General features: G+C 43.8%; 1 protein-coding gene across 1 annotated transcript in view; it reads right to left on the reverse strand.

Annotated features, from left to right (window-relative positions):
* Nucleotides 1–20862, reverse strand: part of khdrbs3 (KH domain containing, RNA binding, signal transduction associated 3) — an 80069-nt gene extending 59207 nt beyond the window's left edge. Inside the window, exon 1 of the mRNA XM_056583077.1 lies at nt 20550–20862. Coding sequence (XP_056439052.1) covers nt 20550–20640 — 91 coding nt within the window. The 5' untranslated portion in view covers nt 20641–20862. The remainder of the gene's footprint in view (nt 1–20549) is intronic.
* Nucleotides 20863–23960: the final 3098 nt, after the last annotated feature.

Below are 23960 nucleotides of genomic sequence, written 5' to 3' on the forward strand. Positions count from 1 at the left end.
ATATCTCACAGGAAATGACACAAGTAGAATCCCCACTATCACGGCTATTCACCGGCGCCGACCAATATTTTATCTCTTCTATCTAAAAATGTTTCTCGTGCAAAGCGCCGGCTTAGTTACCGAACAAAGTCAGCACTTCCTTGTAAGCTAGGAGGAGGAATCAACAATGAGGAGAAAGGCGATTCATCCGTCTCCCCCCTCCCAGGGGTGAGCCTGATCCTACTACGCTACATCCATGATGCACACCCACCCTCTTCCCCCTCCGTACGCCTGCCCGTGATGACAGATTAATATTATAGAGCAACGTGAAGGAGAAGAAAACACTTACATGAATGATGTATCGGTGTATTGTGCCTGCTTGGGGCATCTGGGCCGATGCATATGCAGCAGAGGTTGAAACAGACCCCGTCTACCTACCCCTGCCCCCCTGCCACCACCAGCGCTCTCCCTTTTAGAGTGAGCCAGCGCCAGGCTGTCAGGGAGGATGAAAATATGCCTGGCTTCATTCAGCGGTGCTGGGCTCCTGGGGAGACCAGGGACAGGTAGAGCCTAATGGACTACTCTGGGACACGGCGGGAGCACCGACGCAGACGCCACCGCCGGCACTGTCGTCTCGCCCTCCATCTCTCTCTCTCTCTCTCTCTCTCTCTCTCGCTCTCTCGCTCTCTCGCTCTCTCTCTCTCGCTCACTCTTTCTCTTTCCTTCTCTCCTGCCCTATCTCCCTTTCTCCCTCTCTCTCTGTCTCTTTCTCTTTCTTTCTTTCTCCCTCTCCCTCTCGCTCTCTCTCTCTTTCTTTTTCATTTCCGCCCTCTTTCTCTCTCTTTTTCTCTTTCCTTCTCTTCCAGTTTCTCTCGCCTTCTCCCGCTCTCCATTGCTTTTCTTCTTCAGGGAGGACCATTTTTATGGTAATCCATGTCCGAGGGCCACAGAGGGCACCGGAGGGGACCATGCCCGGACTTAGTTACTGTAAACTACCGAGTGCCCTCTAGGTGGAGGTGGTGCTGGCCGTGGTGTTCTTTTTTTTTACCATTTTGACCTACACTACATCATAAATGGATTTCAACTGTGTTTGTGGTTCAGTGGGTGTGTGTGTGTGTGTGTCTGTGTGTGTGTGTGTGTGTGTGTGTGTGTGTGTGTGTGTGTGTGTGTGTGTGTGTGTGTGTGTGTGTGTGTGTGTGTGTGTGTGTGTGTGTGTGTGTGTGTGTGTGTGTGTATGTGTGTGTGTGTGTGTGTGTGTGTGTGTGTGTGTGTGTGTGTGTGTGTGTGTGTGTCTGTGTGTGTGTTTGGGTGATTGTTATTATTTGTGTGTGTGTGAGCATAAATCAGAAGCATTTCATGTGTGATAGCCTCTGCATTTGCTAGCACACATATTTGAATCCTCATCTACTCAACTGCCCATTTCTTCCGTTAAGTGAGAACTAGATCTATCATAAACTGTCACTCGGGCATGTGCTGCCAAATGAGGAAGAGGGAGAGATAGAGAGAGAGATAATGAGAGAGAAAGAGAGTAGGGGAGAGATAAAGAGAGAGGGGGAGAGCGAGAAAGCGCGAGAATGCGAAAGACAAAGAGCGGAAGAGAGAGGGAGGAAGAGAGAGAAAAATAGGGGGCTAAGAGCGTGTCAGGATAAGGGTAATAAACAGAGAGAGTAAGGAAGAGAGAGAGAGAGCGAAAGAGAGAGAGAGAGTGTTAGAGTGAGAGAGACAGAAGCAGAGAGAGAGTGTGAGAGAGAGAGAATGGCATAGAGCTGACACACTGATTGACAGAGAGGAAATTGAAGTGTCACACGAAACATGTAAACCATATTTTCGCTCCCCGCTCTCATTCGCCGCCACATCACTGGAGTCAAACAACCAGAGCGGGAAGAAAATGAAAATTAAATGTGGAAGAAGAGGTTGGGGAAATGTGGAGATGAGGTTAGCACTTACACACGACACGCTGCATTTGTAGAAATAGTTGTGGACCAAAATGTAATTCTGTACAGGTGTGTGTTTGTGGGAGGCGGTGCTGTTGCTGAAGGAGCCAAACGTGCGCTAATATCAATTGACAGATAAGGGAGCTGTGGCATGAAAGCACTGGATTTAATACGGCTGTGAGAGGAAACAGGGGGGAGGGGAGAGGCGCCTGGTGAGGTGTGTGTGTGTGTGTGTGGGGGGGGGGGGGGAATAGTCTTACAGGGAAAGGTGGCGATTCAGCGCTGCACATGGAAGACATGGCATGCTGTCATCTGAGAATCAGAAGTGAGAATCAGTCTTCACACCACGTCAGACGCTTCTGTCAAGGCCTTAGTGGCCGTAGAGCCCTAAATCCCAGGGCTGGAACGGTAAAGTACCGCAGCATCAAGAAAACTGTGGTCCTCCAACTGTCAAAACAGCACCAGTACCAACATAAGGTAGCCACAGTAGCTAACAGTAGCAAGCGTGCCTTTGTTTACATTGTGTCTCCCTGAGTGTATATGTGTGTATACGTTAAAGTGGGTGTTTTTGTCTTTCTCACACACACACACACACACAAACACACACACACACACACACACGCACACACACACACACACGCACACGCAGACTCTTTTTCTGTGGGATGAACTATGTACACAAACAAAGTTCTGTATCTGCCATGTTCACAAAAAGATTGGTGCAAATAATTAAAATGTGGTGAAAAATAAACATTTCAGACTAACTATGTTCATAGCAACTATGTTATGTGTACAGTATTTATGGAGACATAACTCTAGGCTACTAAGGTTGCATATTTTATGTATATATATATCATAAATGTTAATTGATTACTTATTTAGCATTGAGGTTACTCCCAGCAGTGCCTGAGGTTTGAGAAACTCTAACGAAAATGTACGGAATAGATAACTGAATACTGACTGACAACTAATTGATTTGGATGTTTTTTTTTCTGCCTATTATTATAGTATGAGAAAATGGCACGCCAAGATCCATGTTATTTATTTATTTTAAAGGATGGCTTTGGAAGGCTTACTAGCAGCCGTGGGCAGGTGATAATGAGGCTCCGGTCTGGACGAGAGAGGCCATATACAAACTCCTCTTTTACCATGATATTCGCAAAAAGAACGTCAGAATTAGACCTGCATTTATGTTTAAAGCATCAGTGTGTACAGTATGTGTTTTCCCGTTACTCCCTGCCCCCTCTTTCAACACATTGGAGATGAATATGAGATTCAAATGCATCAAAGCATCCCATAATAAATGCTTTCATAATGTTACTATCATTACCATCATAATGATTTTCTTTCATTCATTTGTAACTAAATTCAATCCGCATTCATTAGAATAGCACATTAAACTGGGCTCATTTCTTTATTTCGAGGAACCAAGAACTTAGGAGCGCATCATGCACTGTGTGAACTGTGGGTTAACTTTAGGTCAACGTTTGATTGGCTAAAGTCCCTCAGTATTGCCAGTACTAATGCTATAGTCAGATAAATAAATAATTGTATGTGAAGCTTCAGCTGAAGCTGAGGATGAAATGCATATGCATGAACCTTACACATGATAATGACCATGACGATACATTTTTGAGGACTTAATGGAGATATTGATGAGGAAATTATTAACATTGAGGTAATAATAATAATAATGAAAGCTTAAAAAAGTAACCTGATATATAGTATTGCTCGTCATTTTGGTCATTGAATTATAAAACAGAAAACAAACATATGAGCATGGTGAAAGCAAGTGAATAATAATAAAAATAAGAAGTTTGTTTTTTGAGTGGTGGTTATGAAGATATCAAGGATAAGTTGTTGGTACGACCTGTCTTAGACCCTGGATACCGTGGACCTGCAGATACACCTTCACCGCTCGTTCCCAGAGGGCCACGACAGCAGCAAATGCATATCTAATTAAGGATGTCTCCGTTCAAATATCAGTAGGCGCTCCCAGGTATTTGACTCGGGTTATGCTAATGAAACTCCGGCCTGAGACGGCATGGGTGGTGATGTGTTGTCTGGGCTGATCTGTTGGTGAGGCTTGTCCCGAAAGGAGAACTCATCAATCAATGATGTCATCCACCTAAGCCCGCGATAACCGTAATGAAAAATAATGGGGAGAAAACACTTCCCCTATCAGTAAATGCCGGAGGTCAAAGGTTGCTGTCGAGAGACGAGTGCAGTTTATGTAATTTTGCCTCTTTTCCAAAGGTTGTGGGGGGAAATGCTCAAGGGGTATATCACAGGAGGATTGCATGAGCTGAGTTCTTCCCCTCCAGCTGTATGGTATGTTTTGCTTGTGATTACTGTAACATACCTACAGTATCACCCAGCAATGATTTCCAATAGCTGCCGTTGACCCCCATGGGCGAAAGCAGGGAGAAGGTCACGGAAAATTTGGTTGATATAGTAACCACAGCAACCATGTTGACACCCTCCTGGGACACGCCAGATGAATCAGGGATGGATGGAGGATGGGTGGATTGATGATGGGTGGAGTGATGATGGGTGGATTGATGATGGGTGGAGTGATGATGGGTGGATTGATGATTGGTGGAGTGATGATTGGTGGATTGATGATGGGTGGAGTGATGATTGGTGGAGTGATGATTGGTGGATTGATGATTGGTGGATTGATGATTGGTGGAGTGATGATTGGTGGATTGATGATGGGTGGAGTGATGATTGGTGGAGTGATGATTGGTGGAGTGATGATTGGTGGATTGATGATTGGTGGAGTGATGATTGGTGGAGTGATGATGGGTGGATTGATGATTGGTGGAGTGATGATTGGTGGAGTGATGATGGGTGGATTGATGATTGGTGGAGTGATGATTGGTGGAGTGATGATTGGTGGAGTGATGATGGGTGGATTGATGATTGGTGGAGTGATGATTGGTGGAGTGATGATGGGTGGATTGATGATTGGTGGAGTGATGATTGGTGGAGTGATGATGGGTGGATTGATGATTGGTGGAGTGATGATTGGTGGAGTGATGATGGGTGGATTGATGATTGGTGGAGTGATGATTGGTGGAGTGATGATGGGTGGATTGATGATTGGTGGGTTGATGATTGGTGGAGTGATGATGGGTGGAGTGATGATGGGTGGATTGTTGATTGGTGGATTGTTGATTGGTGGGTTGATGATTGGTGGATGGATGATCGATGCATCGATCATCCATCCACCAATCATCAACCCACCAATCATCAATCCACCCATCATCAATCCATGGATTGATGATGGGTGGATTGATGATGGGTGGGTTAATGATGGGTGGGTTGATGATGGGTATGCTAGATGGATAGATTTGTGGATGGAGGGATGGACCAGATGGATGGATGGAGGGAGCGATAGAGAAGATGGATGAATGGCAAAAGTACATCTGGGTCCTTTTGTGAGGAAACATTAATAAGAAAAAGTCAACGATTAGGGCCAGAGGAAACAACGTTTCAACCAATAGAGCAAATTGAAGAAACATAACATAAATGTGGTACTCCTGGATCGATACGAGCGGGACATGGGACAGCTGAGTCCATAAAAAAAAGAGAAAGATCATCCCAGGGAGCATATTCAATAATGTGGATCGGTGAGCGTTGGGCTGCATGCTATTTATCTTCTATTAACAGCCCTGCCCGGCAGTTATGGAGCGGGGTCTTTGTGTGTTTACCGTTAACTGACAGGGTCAAGCCTCAGAGGTTGTGCTGATGTGTGGAGCTGGCGGTGGTGAACACACGACACATTTCTCTTTCTTGGGTTATCATCGCCATCGTGGCCGTCCATCAGACATAGGATATGCGAAGCCTCAGGGTGTAGTGTACAAAGGGCAGCCGACGACCAGCATGTCCACGTCTCCTTCCCGGCTTCCTTTGCCTCTACAACATTGCTTATATCAGGCCGACATGGAGGAACAATTCATTTCCATGTGTTGGAATACCCTTGTGTTGGTGGTGGTTGCTGGTGTTATTTTTGGATCATCGATAGGTTAAGAGCACTTACAATAGGTAGCCTCCATTACTAACTAAATCTTTCCGAAGTAAGGCACTCAATTTAAAACAATCTTCCCGAACTCTGTGTGCGCACGAGTGTGAGTGTGAATGTGTGTGTGTGCGTGCATGCGTGTGTGCGTGTGTGCGTGTGTGTGTGTGTGTATGTGCGCGTGTGTGTGTGTGTGTGTGTGTGTGTGTGTGTGTGTGTGTGTGTGTGTGTGTGTGTGTGTGTGTGTGTGTGTGTGTGTGTGTGTGTGTGTGTGTGTGTGTGTGTGTGTGTGTGTGTATGTGTGTGCGCTCATGCGTTCTTTAATGACAAGGACAGGCACTATTACCGGGCCTGGACAGAAGCGTTCCCATTACGCACTGCAGCATCTCGTGAGACTGCCCTTAAGTATGGACCCACTCAATCATGACAAGCGCAAACGCGCGTCTGAAACGAAATGGGTCACATGATACTTTAAATAAATATGATAATGAGGCAGACGCCACTGGTAGCCGGGGGCTTTATTTGTGAAGTGTTAGGATGGTGGGGGGTGGATGTAGATTGTGACATAGCCTTGTAGGCTTGCCTCCTGTATGACAGAAAGAGCGCATTGGCCATGGAGATATCGGCTGGTGTTGTTTCCGTTGCGTGTCACACACTAGTGTCTAGCTTTGGTCAAACACAATGCGAAAGTTTTGTACTAAAAAAAACACAATTAAATGGACCAACAAAGTAGTATATGCCTCACATATAAAGTAGTATGTGGTGTAGAACTAGAAAATAGATTTCTTCTTCAGTTTACTCTAATTTATAAACGTGTAATTATTGTTCACATGTAATATGTATTATCAAAGTCATGATGCGTGAGATTGAGACAATATTAAAATCAAAATCAACCAGCATTGACTACAGTTATGTCCGGTTACACTAAGCTACAAGCTAGATTAACACACATTGAAACTTTAAACCATTTACAATTATATTTGTGTAAAATATATCTATGATATATTAATTAATAATAATAATAATAATAATAATAATAATAATAATAATAATAATAGTTTATGTCATTAAACATATATTCAACATACGTATGATATTGGCAAATGCAGGGATCTCTCTCTCTCTCTCTCTCTCTCTCTCTCTCTCTCTCTCTCTACCCTCTCTCTCCCCTCTCTCTCTTCTCTCTCTCTCTCTCTCTCTCTCTCTCTCTCTCTCTCTCTCTCTCTCTCTCTCTCTCTCTCTCTCTCTCTCTCTCTCTCTCTCTCTCTCTCTCTCTCTCTCCAGATAGAAGCGGCCACGGGACGCGTGTGCTGCAGCACGGCTCCTCTGAGCTGGGTTCTCCCTCACAGCGGGCGGGACAATTACCTCACACTGGGCCCACCGCTCAGTAGCTCAGTGGGGATAATGCACTTCTGAAAAGTACATCTGTGACACATCTGGTCGTATGCTCGTCTGCCCGCCGCGGATTCCCCCACGCCCAGGGCGGGTGTGGAGTGGGAGCAGTTGTGGTGGGATGGATGTGTTTTCATTACGTAGTTCATTTGTAGAATATGTACAATTAGACAATTTACAAATCTCTAAGTTGCACCACTACGGGATGCACGCCACACGCCATCATCCGCTCTTTTTCAGGAAGTTTTGTAAGCCCCTCAGCACGCAGAAACGAGGAGTGACACCCATGCAGCTGTTTTCTGTTTGTGCACAAGATCCTTGTCTATTTTAAGCCATCTGCTGTTGTGATTCCTTCAGCAGGTCACAGACCTCGAGCAAGGCTGCTCTGCTGTGCCTGATTTGAAGATAACCCTTCCCGACTCCCACCCTTAGACACTGTCGGCAGTGACTATCATCGTCGCCACGGAAACTCTGCGGCACATGGGCGCAGCCCCAAAAACGTCTCGGGTTCCAGGGCCACGGAAACGTGATCCACCTCCCCTCCGCCCCTCAAACAAGTGCCCGCACGCCCGCGTCTGCTGGCTGGCTCCACTCCCATGTTCTTATCAGCTCTTTGAAGGGCTGCAGAACTTGTCAATAAAACAACCACAGCGATTGGAAAACCATCCCGGGCTGCTGCCTGCCTGCACCACCACCACCACCACCGACACCACCACCACCACCGACACCAACCCCATTACCACCACCACCACCCCCTGTCTTCTCCTCCATCTGCTATCAACTCGTCTCCGTTGCTGATCAGGCAGCAATTAAAACCCCCGGCCCGTCGCTGGAGGCCTGCGCCACACGACCGCTGATCTATAGGCTGGGTTTCTGTTGGGCTCTCCTAATTGACATCCCACAGTACAGTGGGTGCTGGCTGTTTGGATCGCTTGACGGCTTTAATTACAATCATCTTCGTCACTGGAGAGGCCACTCATTGTCATGCAGCGCGTCAGCCAGCCGCTCTCGACGGTGATCGGTCAGACACTGTGGATAGGGTGTGTGTGTGTGTGTGTGTGTGTGTGTGTGTGTGTTGTGTGTGTGTGTGTGTGTGTGTGTGTGTGTGTGTGTGTGTGTGTGTGTGTGTGTGTGTGTGTGTGTGTGTGTGTGTGTGTGTGCGTGTGTGTGCATGTAAGCAGATGTATGGAGGCACATGGCTTCTTTAATACCTTTAACTTATAGATAATAGTATAGACTAGTTTTATTAATGATTGCCTGGACACACAAAACATTTCCATTAATGATAAAAAGTTGGACATAAGGAGATGATGGGATGAGAGAGAGAGAGAGAGAGAGAGAGAGAGAGAGAGAGAGAGAGAGAGAGAGAGAGAGAGAGAGAGAGAGAGAGAGAGAGAGAGAGAGAGAGAGAGAGAGAGAGAGACAGAGAGAGAGAGAGAGGGAGACAGGGAGACAGGGAGAGAGAGAGAGAGAGAGAGAGAGAGAGAGAGAGAGAGAGAGAGAGAGAGAGAGAGAGAGAGAGAGAGAGAGAGAGAGAGAGAGACAGGGAGACAGAGAGAGAGAGAGAGCAGCTTTAACAAGCCTTTTCCTTGTCAAATCCCAGGTCAACTTTAACAAGCAATGCTGTCAAATAACAGGTCAGGGAGCAAATATGAGCTATGGTTTTAGTACCAAACAAGCAGTGAAAGAATGATTTTATTAGCGTGGAAAGACCAAATCACCTGTACTTGTTATCATGAGAACACAATACGCACTTGACCCCTAAGTTTATAGCATAGCTATAAGATTTAAAGAGCATTTTACACTACAATAAAACGCAAAAAAAAGCAAAATATCGAAGGTTCTGCTAAAGCACTAACGTTTTGCAGCTCCAGGTTAAACAAGATCTGTAGAACGTTAAATAAATTTGCAGTTAGCTTCCTTAAAAGCTCTCCTTTCCAAATTCTACAAATTATGCAGGATAGCACTCTGGAATATTTCTCTTTAAGAAGAAGAAGAAAAAAATGTAAGAAAGCGGGCAGGGGGGTTTAAGAAATATGTCCCCCAAAAGGAATGTGAACACAATTAGTCTGTAATACGGGCTCTCAAAATAGAGGCGGGAGCCCTGTGGAAGTCAGGCAGCACAGCAGGGGGGGGGGGGGGGGGGGGGGGGGCGCTGAGAGGAGGTCTCCATGCACGGTGCTAAACGAGGAGCCATCTCTCCCTCTACTTTCCTCGGTGCATTTACAGGATAACTCCTTCCTGCTCCAAAAACCCAGAAAATGCACTTAACTTTCATTCAGACAACCCCAGCCACGCTCCATCATTAAAGATTCATGGGCGGCACCATGGAAAATCTAGGTTTGTCGTCTTTTTTTTCCCCTCTCTTCTCTATCCCTAGCTTCATAACAAGCAAGGCACTGGCTTAACAGGGAGACTACATTTTGAGCAAAAGAGAAAAAAAAATTACGCTTATTTAATGTATGAAATTCAGCATTTCAACATATGTTTGAAATCACACTAAAAGGCCGCCGGCGATTTGGGAACTGAGTCCATCTCAACTCAACCTATTTAGCTAATCTTTTTTTGGATTTGCATTCGTCAATTCGGTGTGTAAGCACCCTGTTTTTAGAGCTGTTATGTTTACCTTTCCATTGCAGCTCTGCCGGAAACAGAGCGGTATAACAAGATAATTGAGTCCAAACAACAGAAAGAGCTATAAATACTAATGACAGAAAGAAAAGAAAAACAGCTATTAAACTCATTAGCCTGCCACGCTTGATGTAAGTGGGTACAAAAGACTTGAGGCAAGCTGGAGGGCAAGGAAACCAGACTTGGGTGAGTTTCTTCTTAATATTCAGCTCTCTTTCTACAAGTCGTTGTTGTGGGTTGTAACATCTGGCACTCTGCACACATGATTAAACAGAACCAACAGTGGAGCCAGCTGTGGTAGGAAAGCATGGAGGCATGTTTTGAGTAGGGAAATACAGAGTAGCAGTCCACAAAGGTGGGAATCTTAAAAAATGAACACAGTTAACTGACCAGAAAGAAGAAGCTGTCCAATGACCATGACCAGGTTTGCAACTCATATTTGAGTTTGTACAGGGTGGTTTTAGGAGCCTTCAATATGTCGGACAACTATGCCTGCACTATTTTCTTCATGAGATGTATTCCGATTGCAGTATTCCATATTGCAAAATCACACTCCGGAGCACCATTCAAATCAGTTGTCCTCTCCAATCAACATTCAAATGTACACTTTGAATTTACACAAAAAAAAGTCATCATAAACGAGGCATCGCGTCTCGGAGGGCTGATGTCTGTCGACACGGGGCAATCATTTCCCCATCAGGCCAGTTGTTTGTGTTGGCTTCAGGTGAGGGGCTGCAGCACCTGCCTCGGTCTGTTGTGTCTGCTGCTCCAGCAACACTGCACCTGCAGGCACCTCCTGGCCAGTAACTAATCAGGATCACATAATTAGATTACCCCCCAAAAGTTTTCAATTTGGAAAACCTGGGTTATTTAATACGTTTACATATTTAATTAACTCAACTTTTTAATTATTTACTAACAAAATGTTTAACTATTCATGTTTTCTGTCTGCCACACAGAATTACCAGATCCAAAAATAACATCTATTGAAAGTGTTTTATTTTTCTTGATGGCCTTCATCTAGGAGGTGGATAACTAGGGTGGCAAACGTGTCGAACAAGCTGCATATCAAAAATGTTCAATGTAAAAACAAAAGGGCATTTGCTGAAAACACATACGCAAAAGCCAACAAAGCACTGCAAAAGCTACAACACAGTTGCAAAAACCACAACAAAATGCAACACAACTGCAAAAGCCAAAACACAACGGAAGCTAGCGTCAACAGATGTTGACAATTAAACAGGCCAGATATTGTTGCCGGTGGACCATTATTCTATACTGATACATTAAAGCCGGTGGATAGCCTAATCTCAATTCAAATATGAATAATCGTAATCGTTATCTAATTTCTTCCAGCCATATCGGTATTCTACAATACTTGCCACACAAACTGCAGAATGCTGATTCAGAATGCAGGTTGAATCCACATCAAGGACAATCTGCCTTTTCATTGACAACATCTGCTAACGCACTCTTCCGTCGCTTTGTGTCTTTTGCGTTTTTGTCCTGGATTTTGCATTTGTGTCATGGCTTCAGCAATTTTGTTTCAATGCGTTTGTCTTTTTTGCATTTGCAAAGTGTTTTGGATATGCACTTTGTTCGACATGTCTCTGCTGAAAGTCCTGTGGTGGCTTATTTGTCAAAGTTCTTACATTTGTGCAGCGAGCTCTGGGAGGAATGGGGCGTGGGAGTTATTTTTTAGTAGCTTTCTTGTGTATGAGCTTCATAATGAGGGATGTATATAAAAGGCCCCACACAACGTGGCGTTTTACTGAGAAGCTCAACCCTCACTCGGACTCGGACATCTAAATAAATCACTGCTGAGACGAAGCTCGGCACATCCACACACACATTAGAGTTATAACATTTCTCCGGCGGGAAGCTTAAATCTCTCACAGACTCGTTCACTGGCTGACCACAACGATATATATCGAAGTGTCAGAGAAGCTAATTCTAACCTTCTCTGGGACAATGCATTCAACCACTCCCCAGACTATGGAAAGCCAGACAGTAAAGAATTATGCGGAAAATAAATAACCGTGAAGAATTGGAATAGATTACTTTGGTGCCAATCATATAAGACATATTACCACGTTTATGGGGAACTTATTCCAGCCCCTGCGACAGAGAGACATGCAGGTGTGTATAACACCAATAGAGGCAGATGCAAGCTGAAGCCACAAAGCGCTTGCAAAAAGCAGGTAACCTTGGCAGCAGCAGTCATTCCTTATGACATGAAAGGGTCCCGGTGGCAGGCGATCACAGATGCGGTGAAATATTACATGGCAGAAGATATGGTCCCCATTTATACAGCAGAAAAATGGGGTTCATTAAGATCCTGCTAACGATGGACTATATATTTAGGTATTTTTGGTTTTTGTAGGACGAAAAAAAGCCCTACACACTTTCCTTTAATATAATACAGTACCTTGATGATTCAGGAGATAAAGCAGGCAGACAGGCAGGCAGGAAGGCAGGCTAACATGCATGAAGTATATAAAGTGAGCAGGCAGGTACATGGTTATTCATACTTCATTCTAAGAACGAATAGGCCTCCAATGTGATGTGTTTTTTTTGTCCTACAAAGAAGCCGACAAGGTACATGTGCTGAACCACCTTTATGGTTTCCTATAGCCTTTCAAAATAAAAGTCTCTGAACTACCAGTGAAAGGGACCGTGTTTGTACACCAACCCCTATGCAGGTGGACGTTAAACCATGACCACGGATAGCTCAAATAACTATGCCAAATGAATGCAGCCATTTCGGTAAGCAAATAAAGGTTTCCTCAGTATAAACCCATTCAACTCCTCTGACGGTTTAGAGCTGAGCTGATACGCACACATGTTATTGCCAACCAATTATTACCAATTGTTATTTTGCTATTTGACTTATATGAGATACCAGTTACTTCATTAATGCATTACTACCAGATATACTCTATTTTGCTTGAAATTAATAGAGTACACTCAGCTGCTGCCAGCATTTTATGGAGGTAAAACCAACCATTTTGCTTCCTACTAGCCCGTTTTAGAGACTTGTATCTGTTCGTGAGGCCACAGGGATTACACTGTCTGCAAAGCAAAAATAAAAAAAAATGTGAGAAGGAAAAAGAAGCCAGTAGATTCGGGGGCTTATCTTGGAAGAGGTGTGCCGCGGCTGCTCCTCGAGGTGGAACGATAAACATAATTAAATTGAGTTGGATTACACCAAATGGATGGGCTCAGTCGCGGAAGTCGAAGGCAGCTAATCCAGCTCCCCATCCTCTCCATAGAGGTGGCAACTAGACGAGATGACATCAACGATACGATACAGGACCAGAATTTATTGGAAAAAATAGAAGTGGAATAACAAAACCAGCGCCGGCTGTCTGACAGGAGATCAAGGTAATAGCACACAAAAGGGCCTGAAATATAACAAAAATAAACTAACAAAGAATAAACTATTCTACTAAGTTAATATTCACTCACTCCGTCTCACTGAGTAAACCCAATCCAATCAAAATCCAATTAGAAAGAAAATCAATTTAAAGAAGTCATCTACATTTGGACGAGCACTTTATTAATGTTGGGAAAATAACACTAATTGGTGACAAGACCCCCAATGCCTAGGCACTCAACATATAACGACATCCAAGGCATTACTCCCTATGAATAAAGCAACGAGAACCTGTAACGTTTTTTCCACGGTGCACATAATCCCTGGATGCTTCCCGATGTCCCTCAAGAGGGTTGTCGTTTTCAGGGAGTCCTATGATTTAAACTCTGCAAATATCCCAAACAAAAGGCCCTCTGTATCTGGATAGAGGGAGAAGAAATAAACACACACACACGCACACACTGCAGGTGCTGGACGAAAGATGTCTCCCTCTCATGTTTATAAGACATTGGAGTGCACAAAATAAACTGAGGGGTTACATTTATTGAGCCGTGCTTTTTCCTTAATATTTTCTCCAACAGATACTGACGTATGAGGAAATCGGCTGGACAAAACTTTACAGCAACCAAAACGGCACATACAAACACAAACTACCCCCACACAAAACCACGTTTTACAGAAAAGTGGGGTACCGCACTCCCACGCACAGCAATAAAGACATGCTGGCCTGAGTGAAACGGCGCAGCTGCCTTTCAGCTATTCATCCCAAAGCCGCGTGGCCGCCACATGCAGCAAATAGGTTTTAGTCGGACGGCGAGTCAGGATCTGAGCGGCTGAATGCAAAGGTCAAACCTCAACGCTGTTGTGGTCGTCCATTTTTCTTTGAGTTTCCGGAGTGGTCCCTGTCAGATCGCAGCGGCAGGCCTACGTTTCCCCTCTCCTCCCCAGGTTTCAATTAACCTTCCTCTTCGCCTCATTTGGATTTTCTAAAGACTACGTGTTTGCAAACAGCGGTGGCAGTTGGCAGTGCAATCCGTCCACGAATGACCTCCGTGTTTGTTTTTTACTCCCCTCAACCTGAGCTCCCATTCATACCTCCTCGAACACCGACCACTGCCTCTGAGATACAGTACAACAAATTATACTGTCTCGACAATACCGATCAGTTATAAGTTATCGATTAGTAATTAGTTGATTGCTTCTTTTGGTTTCATGCATTGGTGTTTTGCTCCAGTGGATGATGGTGATAAATGACTCTATAACCGCTCATTGAGGCAGTGAACATGCACGCATTACCTCCTACTCAAGGAGATGAGAGGAAGCACAACCAGAATCCTGCCATAGAGGGGAAGTCAGTCTGACTGGCTGGCTTGTCTGTGCTGACAGTTTGTTTTTTGTATTTTTTCTCCACATTTCTACTTTTTCGTATTCATTTTTAATCTATTGTAAAATTAATGACAAATTGTAATTTCTTACGGTTATGTGTTTTTGTTTGTTTTCAATGTAATTGATAACATCTCCTATGCAGGTATTATTAATCACTGCACTTAATGAAATCGCATTGTATATTGCTGGAAGTCTACGTCGGCGCTACAAGGAAACGTTTACTTGCACTGCAGGACGCGAATATAGGTGGCTTTTCATAAAACGAAGGTGTGCAGTTGAATCGCACAAGTTTTGTTTTGGATACCATCATTCTTAGATGGAGTGATAGGTCAGTCAGCATTGTCTCTGCTGACTAACCTATTTGTACCAACTGGCTCTGTCTGTGATGACTGATTGGTCTCTTCTAACTGGCCTTGTCTCTTTTGAAAGACTGGTTTGTACTAACTGGCTTTGTCTGTGCAGACTGGTTTTCTGTGCTGACTGGTTGGTCTGTGCTGACTGGCTGGACTGTGCTGCTGACTGGCAGGTCTGGGGACATAACTAGCCTCCGCCACCTTGACATTTTTTTCCTCATCACTAGCTGATCTTGTTACCAGCTACTGGAGATATCAGCTGCCATGAGAAAGCCGTTGGGCCTGGTGCCGCAAAACAAGCACGCTCTGCATTATTTAGGAAGAAACAAGAGGATCCTCTTTTGGACAATCTTGCTTGCAGACAGCTTTAGGGCAAGCCCTGAGGAGTATGGGACGCCTCTAAGAAAAGATCCATGTATGCCATTTGAAATACGAATGCGGTATTACCACACTGGACTAGCTTGTCTATACGTTGTTGTTTGACCACCTGGTCGATGAGAATATGGCCCAGGGGATTCCACTCAATTCAAATGGTTTTAATTTGGTTGACCACGATATTAAGAGCATTTTGTACTTGTTTAGTTCAGTTCACACCAACAACACCAAATTATAACTTAGTATTTATTTTTTGAGTGGCTATGCAAATCCTACCCTTGCACTAAGACTTTCTATTTGTTACAGGTAAAGTGTTTGTTTACTGTAATTAATGATCATGAAAGCAAAATGTTTTAAATTGTGGCACAGACACACATAATTATTCTGTATTGCAGGTCAGAAAAGCCATGAAACTTAGAAAGTAAGACAGATATCATGTCATATAATTTGTGTGCCTTGTTTTCTTGCATAGCTCTTATTAGTTTGACAATGTTCATCACAATGTCACAGGAAATTACTTTCATGATATTACTTTCATCTGCCTAGATTCATATTGATTTATCGCACACATCTTATTTTTTGCCATTAGTGTGGAACGGATATCTATAATACAGATATTTGTTATTTTTGACTTACATGTTCAACTTTGCTCAGCTTAAACATATAGCTGCATCCAGGAGAAGAATACATTTAAGACATAAAAACCTAATCAACCCTCTCATTGCTCCAGTAATGGCCACTGACACGCTTCACATATTAATGATGAAATTGATGTGGGGAGTGTTTTGCTAGATGCTTTACTTGGAATTAAATGCCGTTATGGTTGATTAACAGCCAGCGACCACCATGGCATGTCTTTGGGCCTGGTTAGAACTTATCAAGTATAATATAGAGAGTAAACAATCTGGAAAAACTTGGTGCGGGTAGGAGAGAGAAAGATCTATCAGCAGCAAATGAAACTTAATGCCTTCAAGCCTTAGTTTTAGTATTTCCAATCAAACTTTTTTGCTTGAAAGTTTCACCAAGGTTTCACTACATCTGCAGGTGTGTGTAAGTGTGTATGCGTGATTGTGTGTGTGATTGTGATTGTGTGTGTGTGTGTGTGTGTGTGTGTGTGTGTGTGTGTGTGTGTGTGTGTGTGTGTGTGTGTGTGTGTGTGTGTGTGTGTGTGTGTGTGTGTGTGTGTGTGTGTGTGTGTATGTTTGTGTGTGTGTGTGTGTGTGTGTGTGTGTGTGTGTGTGTGTGTGTGTGTGTGTGTGTGTGTGTGTGTGTGTGTGTGCTACACTGGCCTGCTATGGATCATTATCTCCATCCAGCACTGTTTTTGTTCCCCACCACAACGATAGCTGTGCCTTTGATCCGATATCGAAACACCTATTTCTGTTCACTTCCTGGGCATACACTCAATGGGGGGCACAACTCAAGTATGTCTAAAAACATATTTTCATGGCATCCTTATTTCTCTAAAGCTTGATATGTTTGTCATACTTGAGGGCATTGCATTTGAAAAAATAAAGGAAAACTCGACACCACAGCAGCTCAAACCACGTGTAAACAAGATAATGGCCTTCTCTACCTAGTCAAGACTAACTGCATGCTAGCGAACGGTGGTTGAAGCAATGCAAACATTCTGCTCGGCTCATGCTGTGGCTCTCAGCCTATAATCAAAAGAGATACGACGCCATGGTTACGACCTCTGAACAAGGCAAGAGGTCCTTAAAGGACTGAGCTGAACACTGCCCGTGTGTGTGTGAATGTGAATGTGTATGTGTGTGTGTGTGTGTGTGTGTGTGTGTGTGTGTGTGTGTGTGTGTGTGTGTGTGTGTGTGTGTGTGTAACTGTGTGTGTATATGTAACTATGTGTGTGTGTGTGTGTGTGTGTGTGTGTGTGTGGTGTGTGTGTGTGTGTGTGTGTGTGTGTGTGTGTGTGTGTGTGTGTGTGTGTGTGTGTGTGTGTGTGTGTGTGTGTGTGTGTGTGTGTGTGTGTGCGTGTGTGGGCTTGTCTGTGTAGAATAAAAATGTAAATAAAATCAATAGCCTTCCGACAAAAAACACTAAAATTGGAATTAAGAAATACTGTAAGGTTAATTTAGAACTAGGGCAGACAAGTTCGAGAAACCGGCCAAAGTAAGCTAGACTTTGAAAGAATACAACTGAAAAAATCCCCCCCCCCTCTCTCAAAGCCTCTGTCCAAAGCCCCAGACCTAAAAACATGACTAGCTCAGTAGTTTTAGCCTGAGGTCTGCCTAGCCTGGAGGAACACACTGGTCAGGACAATGCAATGAGTGGACTGGTGTCCATGCAATGAGTGCATGGACACCAGGTAGCCGGGTGGGTAGGCAGACAGACAGGTAACCCATCCAATCATTTAATTAGGGCCGAATTAAATAATTGGGCGGGCTTGTAACAGGCCTATGACAGCCATAGAGAGGTGCATTTATTAAAGGAAAAATCAGAGAATTTCAGTTAGTGATTTTTGTTGAGATGTTCACAGAATTTCAACAAATATGTCAAAAATGCTTCTCGAAAAAGCGCTACGTGAGATTGTCAGTTGCCCTCAAGCAAGGAAAGAACTCAATTGAAATTGATGCTAACTAAGCATCCAAATTTTGTCGCCTTTTGTGTTGGCAGGCATTTCAAGTGATGGATGCACTTTGGGGCCGTTGCCACACGTTATTGAGCAGCTAGGCATCAGTCTCATAGCTACTGATACACACGCTTTAGCACACCTTCTACATCGCTATGCTCTTCTAGCAGAACATATTGTACATAGCTTAAAAGACCCCTAATTAGTAATTTTGATTCAGGAACAAATATGCATCTGGTTGTTCTCATGCTAGTTGATAGTTCTCCACCACACTTGTAAAACGCTATGTTGAAAGCGTCTGCTCAATGACTAAATTTAATCTTCATCAGTATATGCTTTAGCAGTTTTCATGGATCACTGTTATGCATTTGCGAGCATACAGGTTTTCCTGTGTGTGTGTGTGTGTGTGTGTGTGTGTGTGTGTGTGTGTGTGTGTGTGTGTGTGTGGTGTGTGTGTGTGTGTGTGTGTGTGTGTGTGTGTGTGTGTGTGTGTGTGTGTGTGTGTGTGTGTGTGTGTGTGTGTGTTTGTGTAGGTGTGCGTGTGCGTTTGTGTGTGTGTGCTGTAAGAGCTTATGTCAAAGCCATCCATCAACACAGCTTTCACATCCCAGAAGCATTAAATATTCGGTCCCCATCATTTCTGGTGATTTGGGAGAAACCTACACAGCTAGCACCACGGAAATTGGTAACAGCCAACATTGGAACAATCCAATATTCGCCATCAACCTTCGCCGCAAATTTGCTAAATGATAAGATGGCAGAAATATTATTCAAAACCTTTTGAATAACTGCATCTTGTGACATCTGTTGTGCAAAGAATATATCAGTATTTACAGTTGTTCAGCTTGTGACCTACTGTCTTATGCCAGATTTCCCCAAACCAAAGAGTGAGCTCTATGCTCCCGAAAATGTTCTAGATAAAGAAGTGAAGGTGACCCAAAGCATTCTCATCCAAAGATGTGTTTGGCAGAAGATCTGTGTTTGGTTAACGAAATCTGATTTATGATACGGATTTGAACTCCCTCAGTTGCAGGTGAAACAGGCATTCCAGCATTTATTCCCTGTCTTCATTCTTTAAAAGCCTGCTTTGATTCCCTCACAAGCTGTCCCCTTTTTTTTCCTTTCTATTGTCTCCAGTTTTCTCCAGCACCCAGAAGGTAAAATACAGCCCATGTTCTGCAAAAGAGCAAACTGGGATCTTGAAAAGCAGCCGATAAGGCGAACCAGTGAACAGAGCCTTATCTTTCTGTCTCAGTTCCTCAAAGTATGCCGCTGCCATGAACTAAACAGCTGACATAAAGATATTTGAAGTATATTCTGGTTTTTTTTCTCTTTAGTACATTGTACCAGCTCAGCTTTGTACAAAAAGAGATAAAAAGCTGCCTCTCCTAGTCTATCATCTAAAATGGGACTGTTATAGCCTCACAATCGTTTTAATTCCCATACCACAGTTGAGAAACTCTTCAGCAATACTATATACGCAGTAGCAGCACTAATAGTATGCATTGCATAGGATTTTGACCATTTTCCTACATGGGGACGTATTCTGGAATACTTGTTGAACTTATTATCAGTCTAAATAAAACAACAACAAAAACAAGACGGTTTACTCAATGGCATCATCAATACTATGGAAGGAGCTTTCTGCTTTCACGTTTTTCCTCCTCCTCCACTTAGATGTGAGCCACACACACATCCTAATCCGTGACAGCGACCTAGTCCTATTTTCGGCACGTGATCATCGGGGCACTTGATGGATGTAGCGAGCATCCTCGGGAATGGTTACTATGCCTTGTACACTTCCCACATGAGAAGATCCTCGGGGATGCTCATAGAAGAGAGCTTTGGAGCAGCCACAGAGGGCTTGACGCAGTAGTCTCCCCGCTCGCGGATTAATTAAACGCCAGGGCAAATTGCTTTGGAATGTGCAGCGCCGTCGATTCAATTATCTTAGAGTTAAGCGGCCTGAAGTTCTTCCGCGGGGGAAACGTGGATGGGAGACAACTCTTTCTAAGCTATCGTAACTCAGCTCTAAATATGCTTTATAAGTAAGAGATGGCTGTATCGGGTTTCCACTTGAGATTCAGTCGTTTTTACTACGATAAGGGGACTATTAGGCTTACCATTGTGGAAAAGGAGTTCATAAGTTGCATGGCTTTGAAAGTCTGTCCCGGTCTTTTAGTTGCGGCTTAGGATAACCATGACCGAACGCATGACTTTTACTTGAATATAACATTATAATTGTATAAAACACATAAATGGCAATATTATGTTAACGATGGCCTAATCACAAGCGGTCGACCCCAGAACCTGGCAGTAGTTCTAAGATGATAAGATGGGCCACTTCAAGGCTTGGGTTACAATGACATGCAGAAATAGCCATAGCATTTCAAAACGATACTTTAAAACCCAAGTTACAGATACACGGGTAACAGGAACAAAAGTAGCAAACAGACCGTAAGCTACTGATCCTCTCTTGTGAAAGGTCTAAGTGGTTCGCATCGGTATTTACCTTGTTCCAGTAACCGCAGTGAGTGCTGAAACGACGGGTCCAGCGTGTCCTTCTCTGCCATAAGCTCCGGCAAATACTTTTCGCTCTCCATCCTGTCCCCGTGTCTGTTCCGTGTGTGTAATGCTCACGGTGGTAAAATAGTGCAGAAAATAAACTTAATAGAGCTCAGCCCAGAACCTGCTTTTCAGCGCGCGGTGTCTGAGGGTGAAAAAAATGCGCGCGGCGGACGGTGTCGTTCGCGGGCTTCTAGACAAACGTGACGGCGCGAGGCTCTATTCTTCTATCCCATGGAGTTGAAGGCGCGTGCGTTCATCACGGCTCAACTGGATACAAAATATCTACGCCGTGTAAACAAGCTGTTCTGAAGCTCCCTCTGTTGTGTCCACTGGCAAATATGAGGCTCTTTCCGGGTCTTATAACTATTGGTTGTCTTTCACGGCGCTCTCGAGATACAGTCACTGAAAGGGGCGGGAACAAGATGGTCTTTATATCTGGTGGAGCATCGCCTCGAGAGCTCTCCATGGTGCTGGATCCACCGCGTTGTTTCAGGAGCAATGTGTGGTGCACATGTAGGTACGTTGGGAAAGTTTAAAGGTGAGGATGAAAAGCGTTGTGCATTAGCAATGTTTGTGTTATTGAATCTGAATTGTACGACTGATGACTCTCTCTCTCTCTCTCTTCTCTCTCTCTCTCTCCTCTCTCTCTCTCTCTTCTTCTCTCTCTCTCTCTCTCTCCTCTCTTCTCTCTCTCTCTCTCTCTCTCTCTCTCTCTCTCTCTGTCACTCTCTCTCGCTCTCTCTCTCTCCTCTGTTTAGAATTATCAAAAACCCTATTCCTATTTTCCACAAGCTACAACTATATAGGGCAATAAAATATATCATGACACAATGTAATGCACAGGCACTCCAAACTTGCCCGTACCCCCTAACCCAACAGCAGTCACAGAAGTGTCCATGAGAGTCGATAACATATGTAGCCCACTGCCTCCTATAAGTAATTGATTAGAATGCTATGTTGGTATCCCTTCAAAGAAAGCCAATCAATAGTTTCTGAGCAAATCCATTCACTTTCTCACAGGTCACGCCTGATCCCGTTGGGGATATCGGGGATTTAATCAAACTAATACAACATTTCCCTTAGAAATGTATTAAGGCTATAGGCGATTCTGGACACCTCGGCACAAATGTTTCTGCCTCTGCTGTTGTATTCACAGCTCAGTGTAACATCGTGAGGGTGACAATGGAATAGTGAATAGTGATTCAAAACAGCTAAAAGCAGCACCATTTGTATTCCAGGCATCGCAATATCTGATGATACCGCCACAGAGCCATACAGCTACAGTATCTGGGAGCACGCTGTTAAGCCCTGCAGTTTTGTAGGCTATTTATTTAAGCCATTTACACATTACGGGAGGAAAACAAATTGCAGAGACACAGAGCCATCATATTTGTTGGAGAATGTTGGCAGAAGATAAGGATTGTGTCAATATGTGTGGGGGATGCGGAGGTATTGCCGTCGGTGGGTGACTATCTGTAGGCCGATCGGCACTGCATGCTTACATAAGCCACACTTTTTTTTTTCTCTCTCATTCTATTTCAATAACTTTGAGAAAAGGATGTGACCCGGAGGCCAGAACCGAGGTTGTTTTTCCTGTATATTTAGAGAATGCCGCTTCCTTGAACTTTGTGAAGTGGGCTCTTGTCATCTGAAGTTTTTAAAAGCCTGATTTCATAAGATGACGGCTAACTTTTTTGCTATCTGTAGACATAATCTCAGACAGAGTGACCCACCTGCCCACTGACAAAGACAGTCAGGTAAGCAGACAGACAGACAGACAGACAGACAGACAGACAGACAGACAGACAGACAGACAGACAGACAGACAGACAGACAGACAGACAGACAGACAGACAGACAGACAGACAGACAGACAGACAGACAGACAGACAGACAGACAGACAGACAGACAGACAGACAGACAGACAGACAGACAGACAGACAGAATACATATGTATATATATGCATATATGTATGTATCCTCAGGAACAAATAATCATGGCCCACATGTACATATATATATATAGATATATAGATATAGATATATAGATATTGAGAGAGAGAGAGAGAGAGAGAGAGAGAGAGAGAGAGAGAGAGAGAGAGAGAGAGAGAGAGAGAGAGAGAGAGAGAGAGAGAGAGAGAAGAGAGAGAGAGAGAGAGGGAGGGAAGAGAGAAAAACACAGAAAGACAGATAGATATAGGAACATAGACATACAGACAGTGTGTGCTATATCAGATTTGTTCACAAGTAAGTTGGGGCTTGCATTGATGTTCTTCCCAGACACATGTTCATGAAAGATATACTCTGCAAAGTGAAAAGCATTACGGAGCAGCTTACTATTTAATCTCTCTCCGAAACCATTAAAAAACAGCTCAAATGCACTAATCTTCTATTCAGGAGAGTGACTTATTTATGGATATGCCTGCCATCTGCTGCTTTCACGTCCTCAGGAACAAAGCATCATAACCCACATATACACACACAAACACACACACACACACACACACACACACACACACACACACACACACACACACACACACACACACACACACACACACACACACACACACACACACACACACACACACACACACACACAACATCACCAAAAGTTTTTCATGGCCTACATCTTATTCAGGAAGGTTGTTTTGGCCATGCACTCTTTCATAGGGACTAAGAATCTGATTGCATGCACAGCAGCAGGGGAAAATCTCCCAAAGCTGGTTTAGCCCTAATGCCCCGGAGACCACCGTCCCCTGGTTACAATGTGTCTGAGTTAAGTCACACGAGAATATGAGCTGTAGTCTCCAAGCTTTACTTTATTAACCTTTACCTTTCGAGGAATGGTCTAGTATGTATAATTGCCTTTTAACGGCACATTTGGCCATGGAATGCGAACAAGTGACAATGCTGCCTCCTAGAGGACATCTGAGTCGTTTTTATGACAAAGCAATGCTGTGCGTAATATTAATTGTACATTCGGTTAAATGTGAAATGCTTAATAGTGCACGCAGTATAAATATTAGTGGCCATGTGATTCATAACTAGATTTCACATGGCAAAGACAAATAACTTTTATTCTAAAATACTGTAAACGTTATTGTTTCACTTTAACAATGAATATACATGTATGAACCCCAGCAATCTTTCACCAACTTCAAATTAGCACTAATTTAGTCATAGTCAGTCATTAGCAACTGTCCTCCAAACCTCTCCTCCGAAAACTTTCCGCGATCCAATTATATCCATATATCAAGAAACACAATTGGACACGGGGTCATTTCAATCCGTTGCCTCCAACTCGATAACCTTTCAGTGTTCCTCATTCAATAACAAAATGGCTGCTCCAAG

Source organism: Gadus chalcogrammus, chromosome 22 (assembly GCF_026213295.1).
Source record: "Gadus chalcogrammus isolate NIFS_2021 chromosome 22, NIFS_Gcha_1.0, whole genome shotgun sequence".
Taxonomy (NCBI): Eukaryota; Metazoa; Chordata; class Actinopteri; order Gadiformes; family Gadidae; genus Gadus; species Gadus chalcogrammus.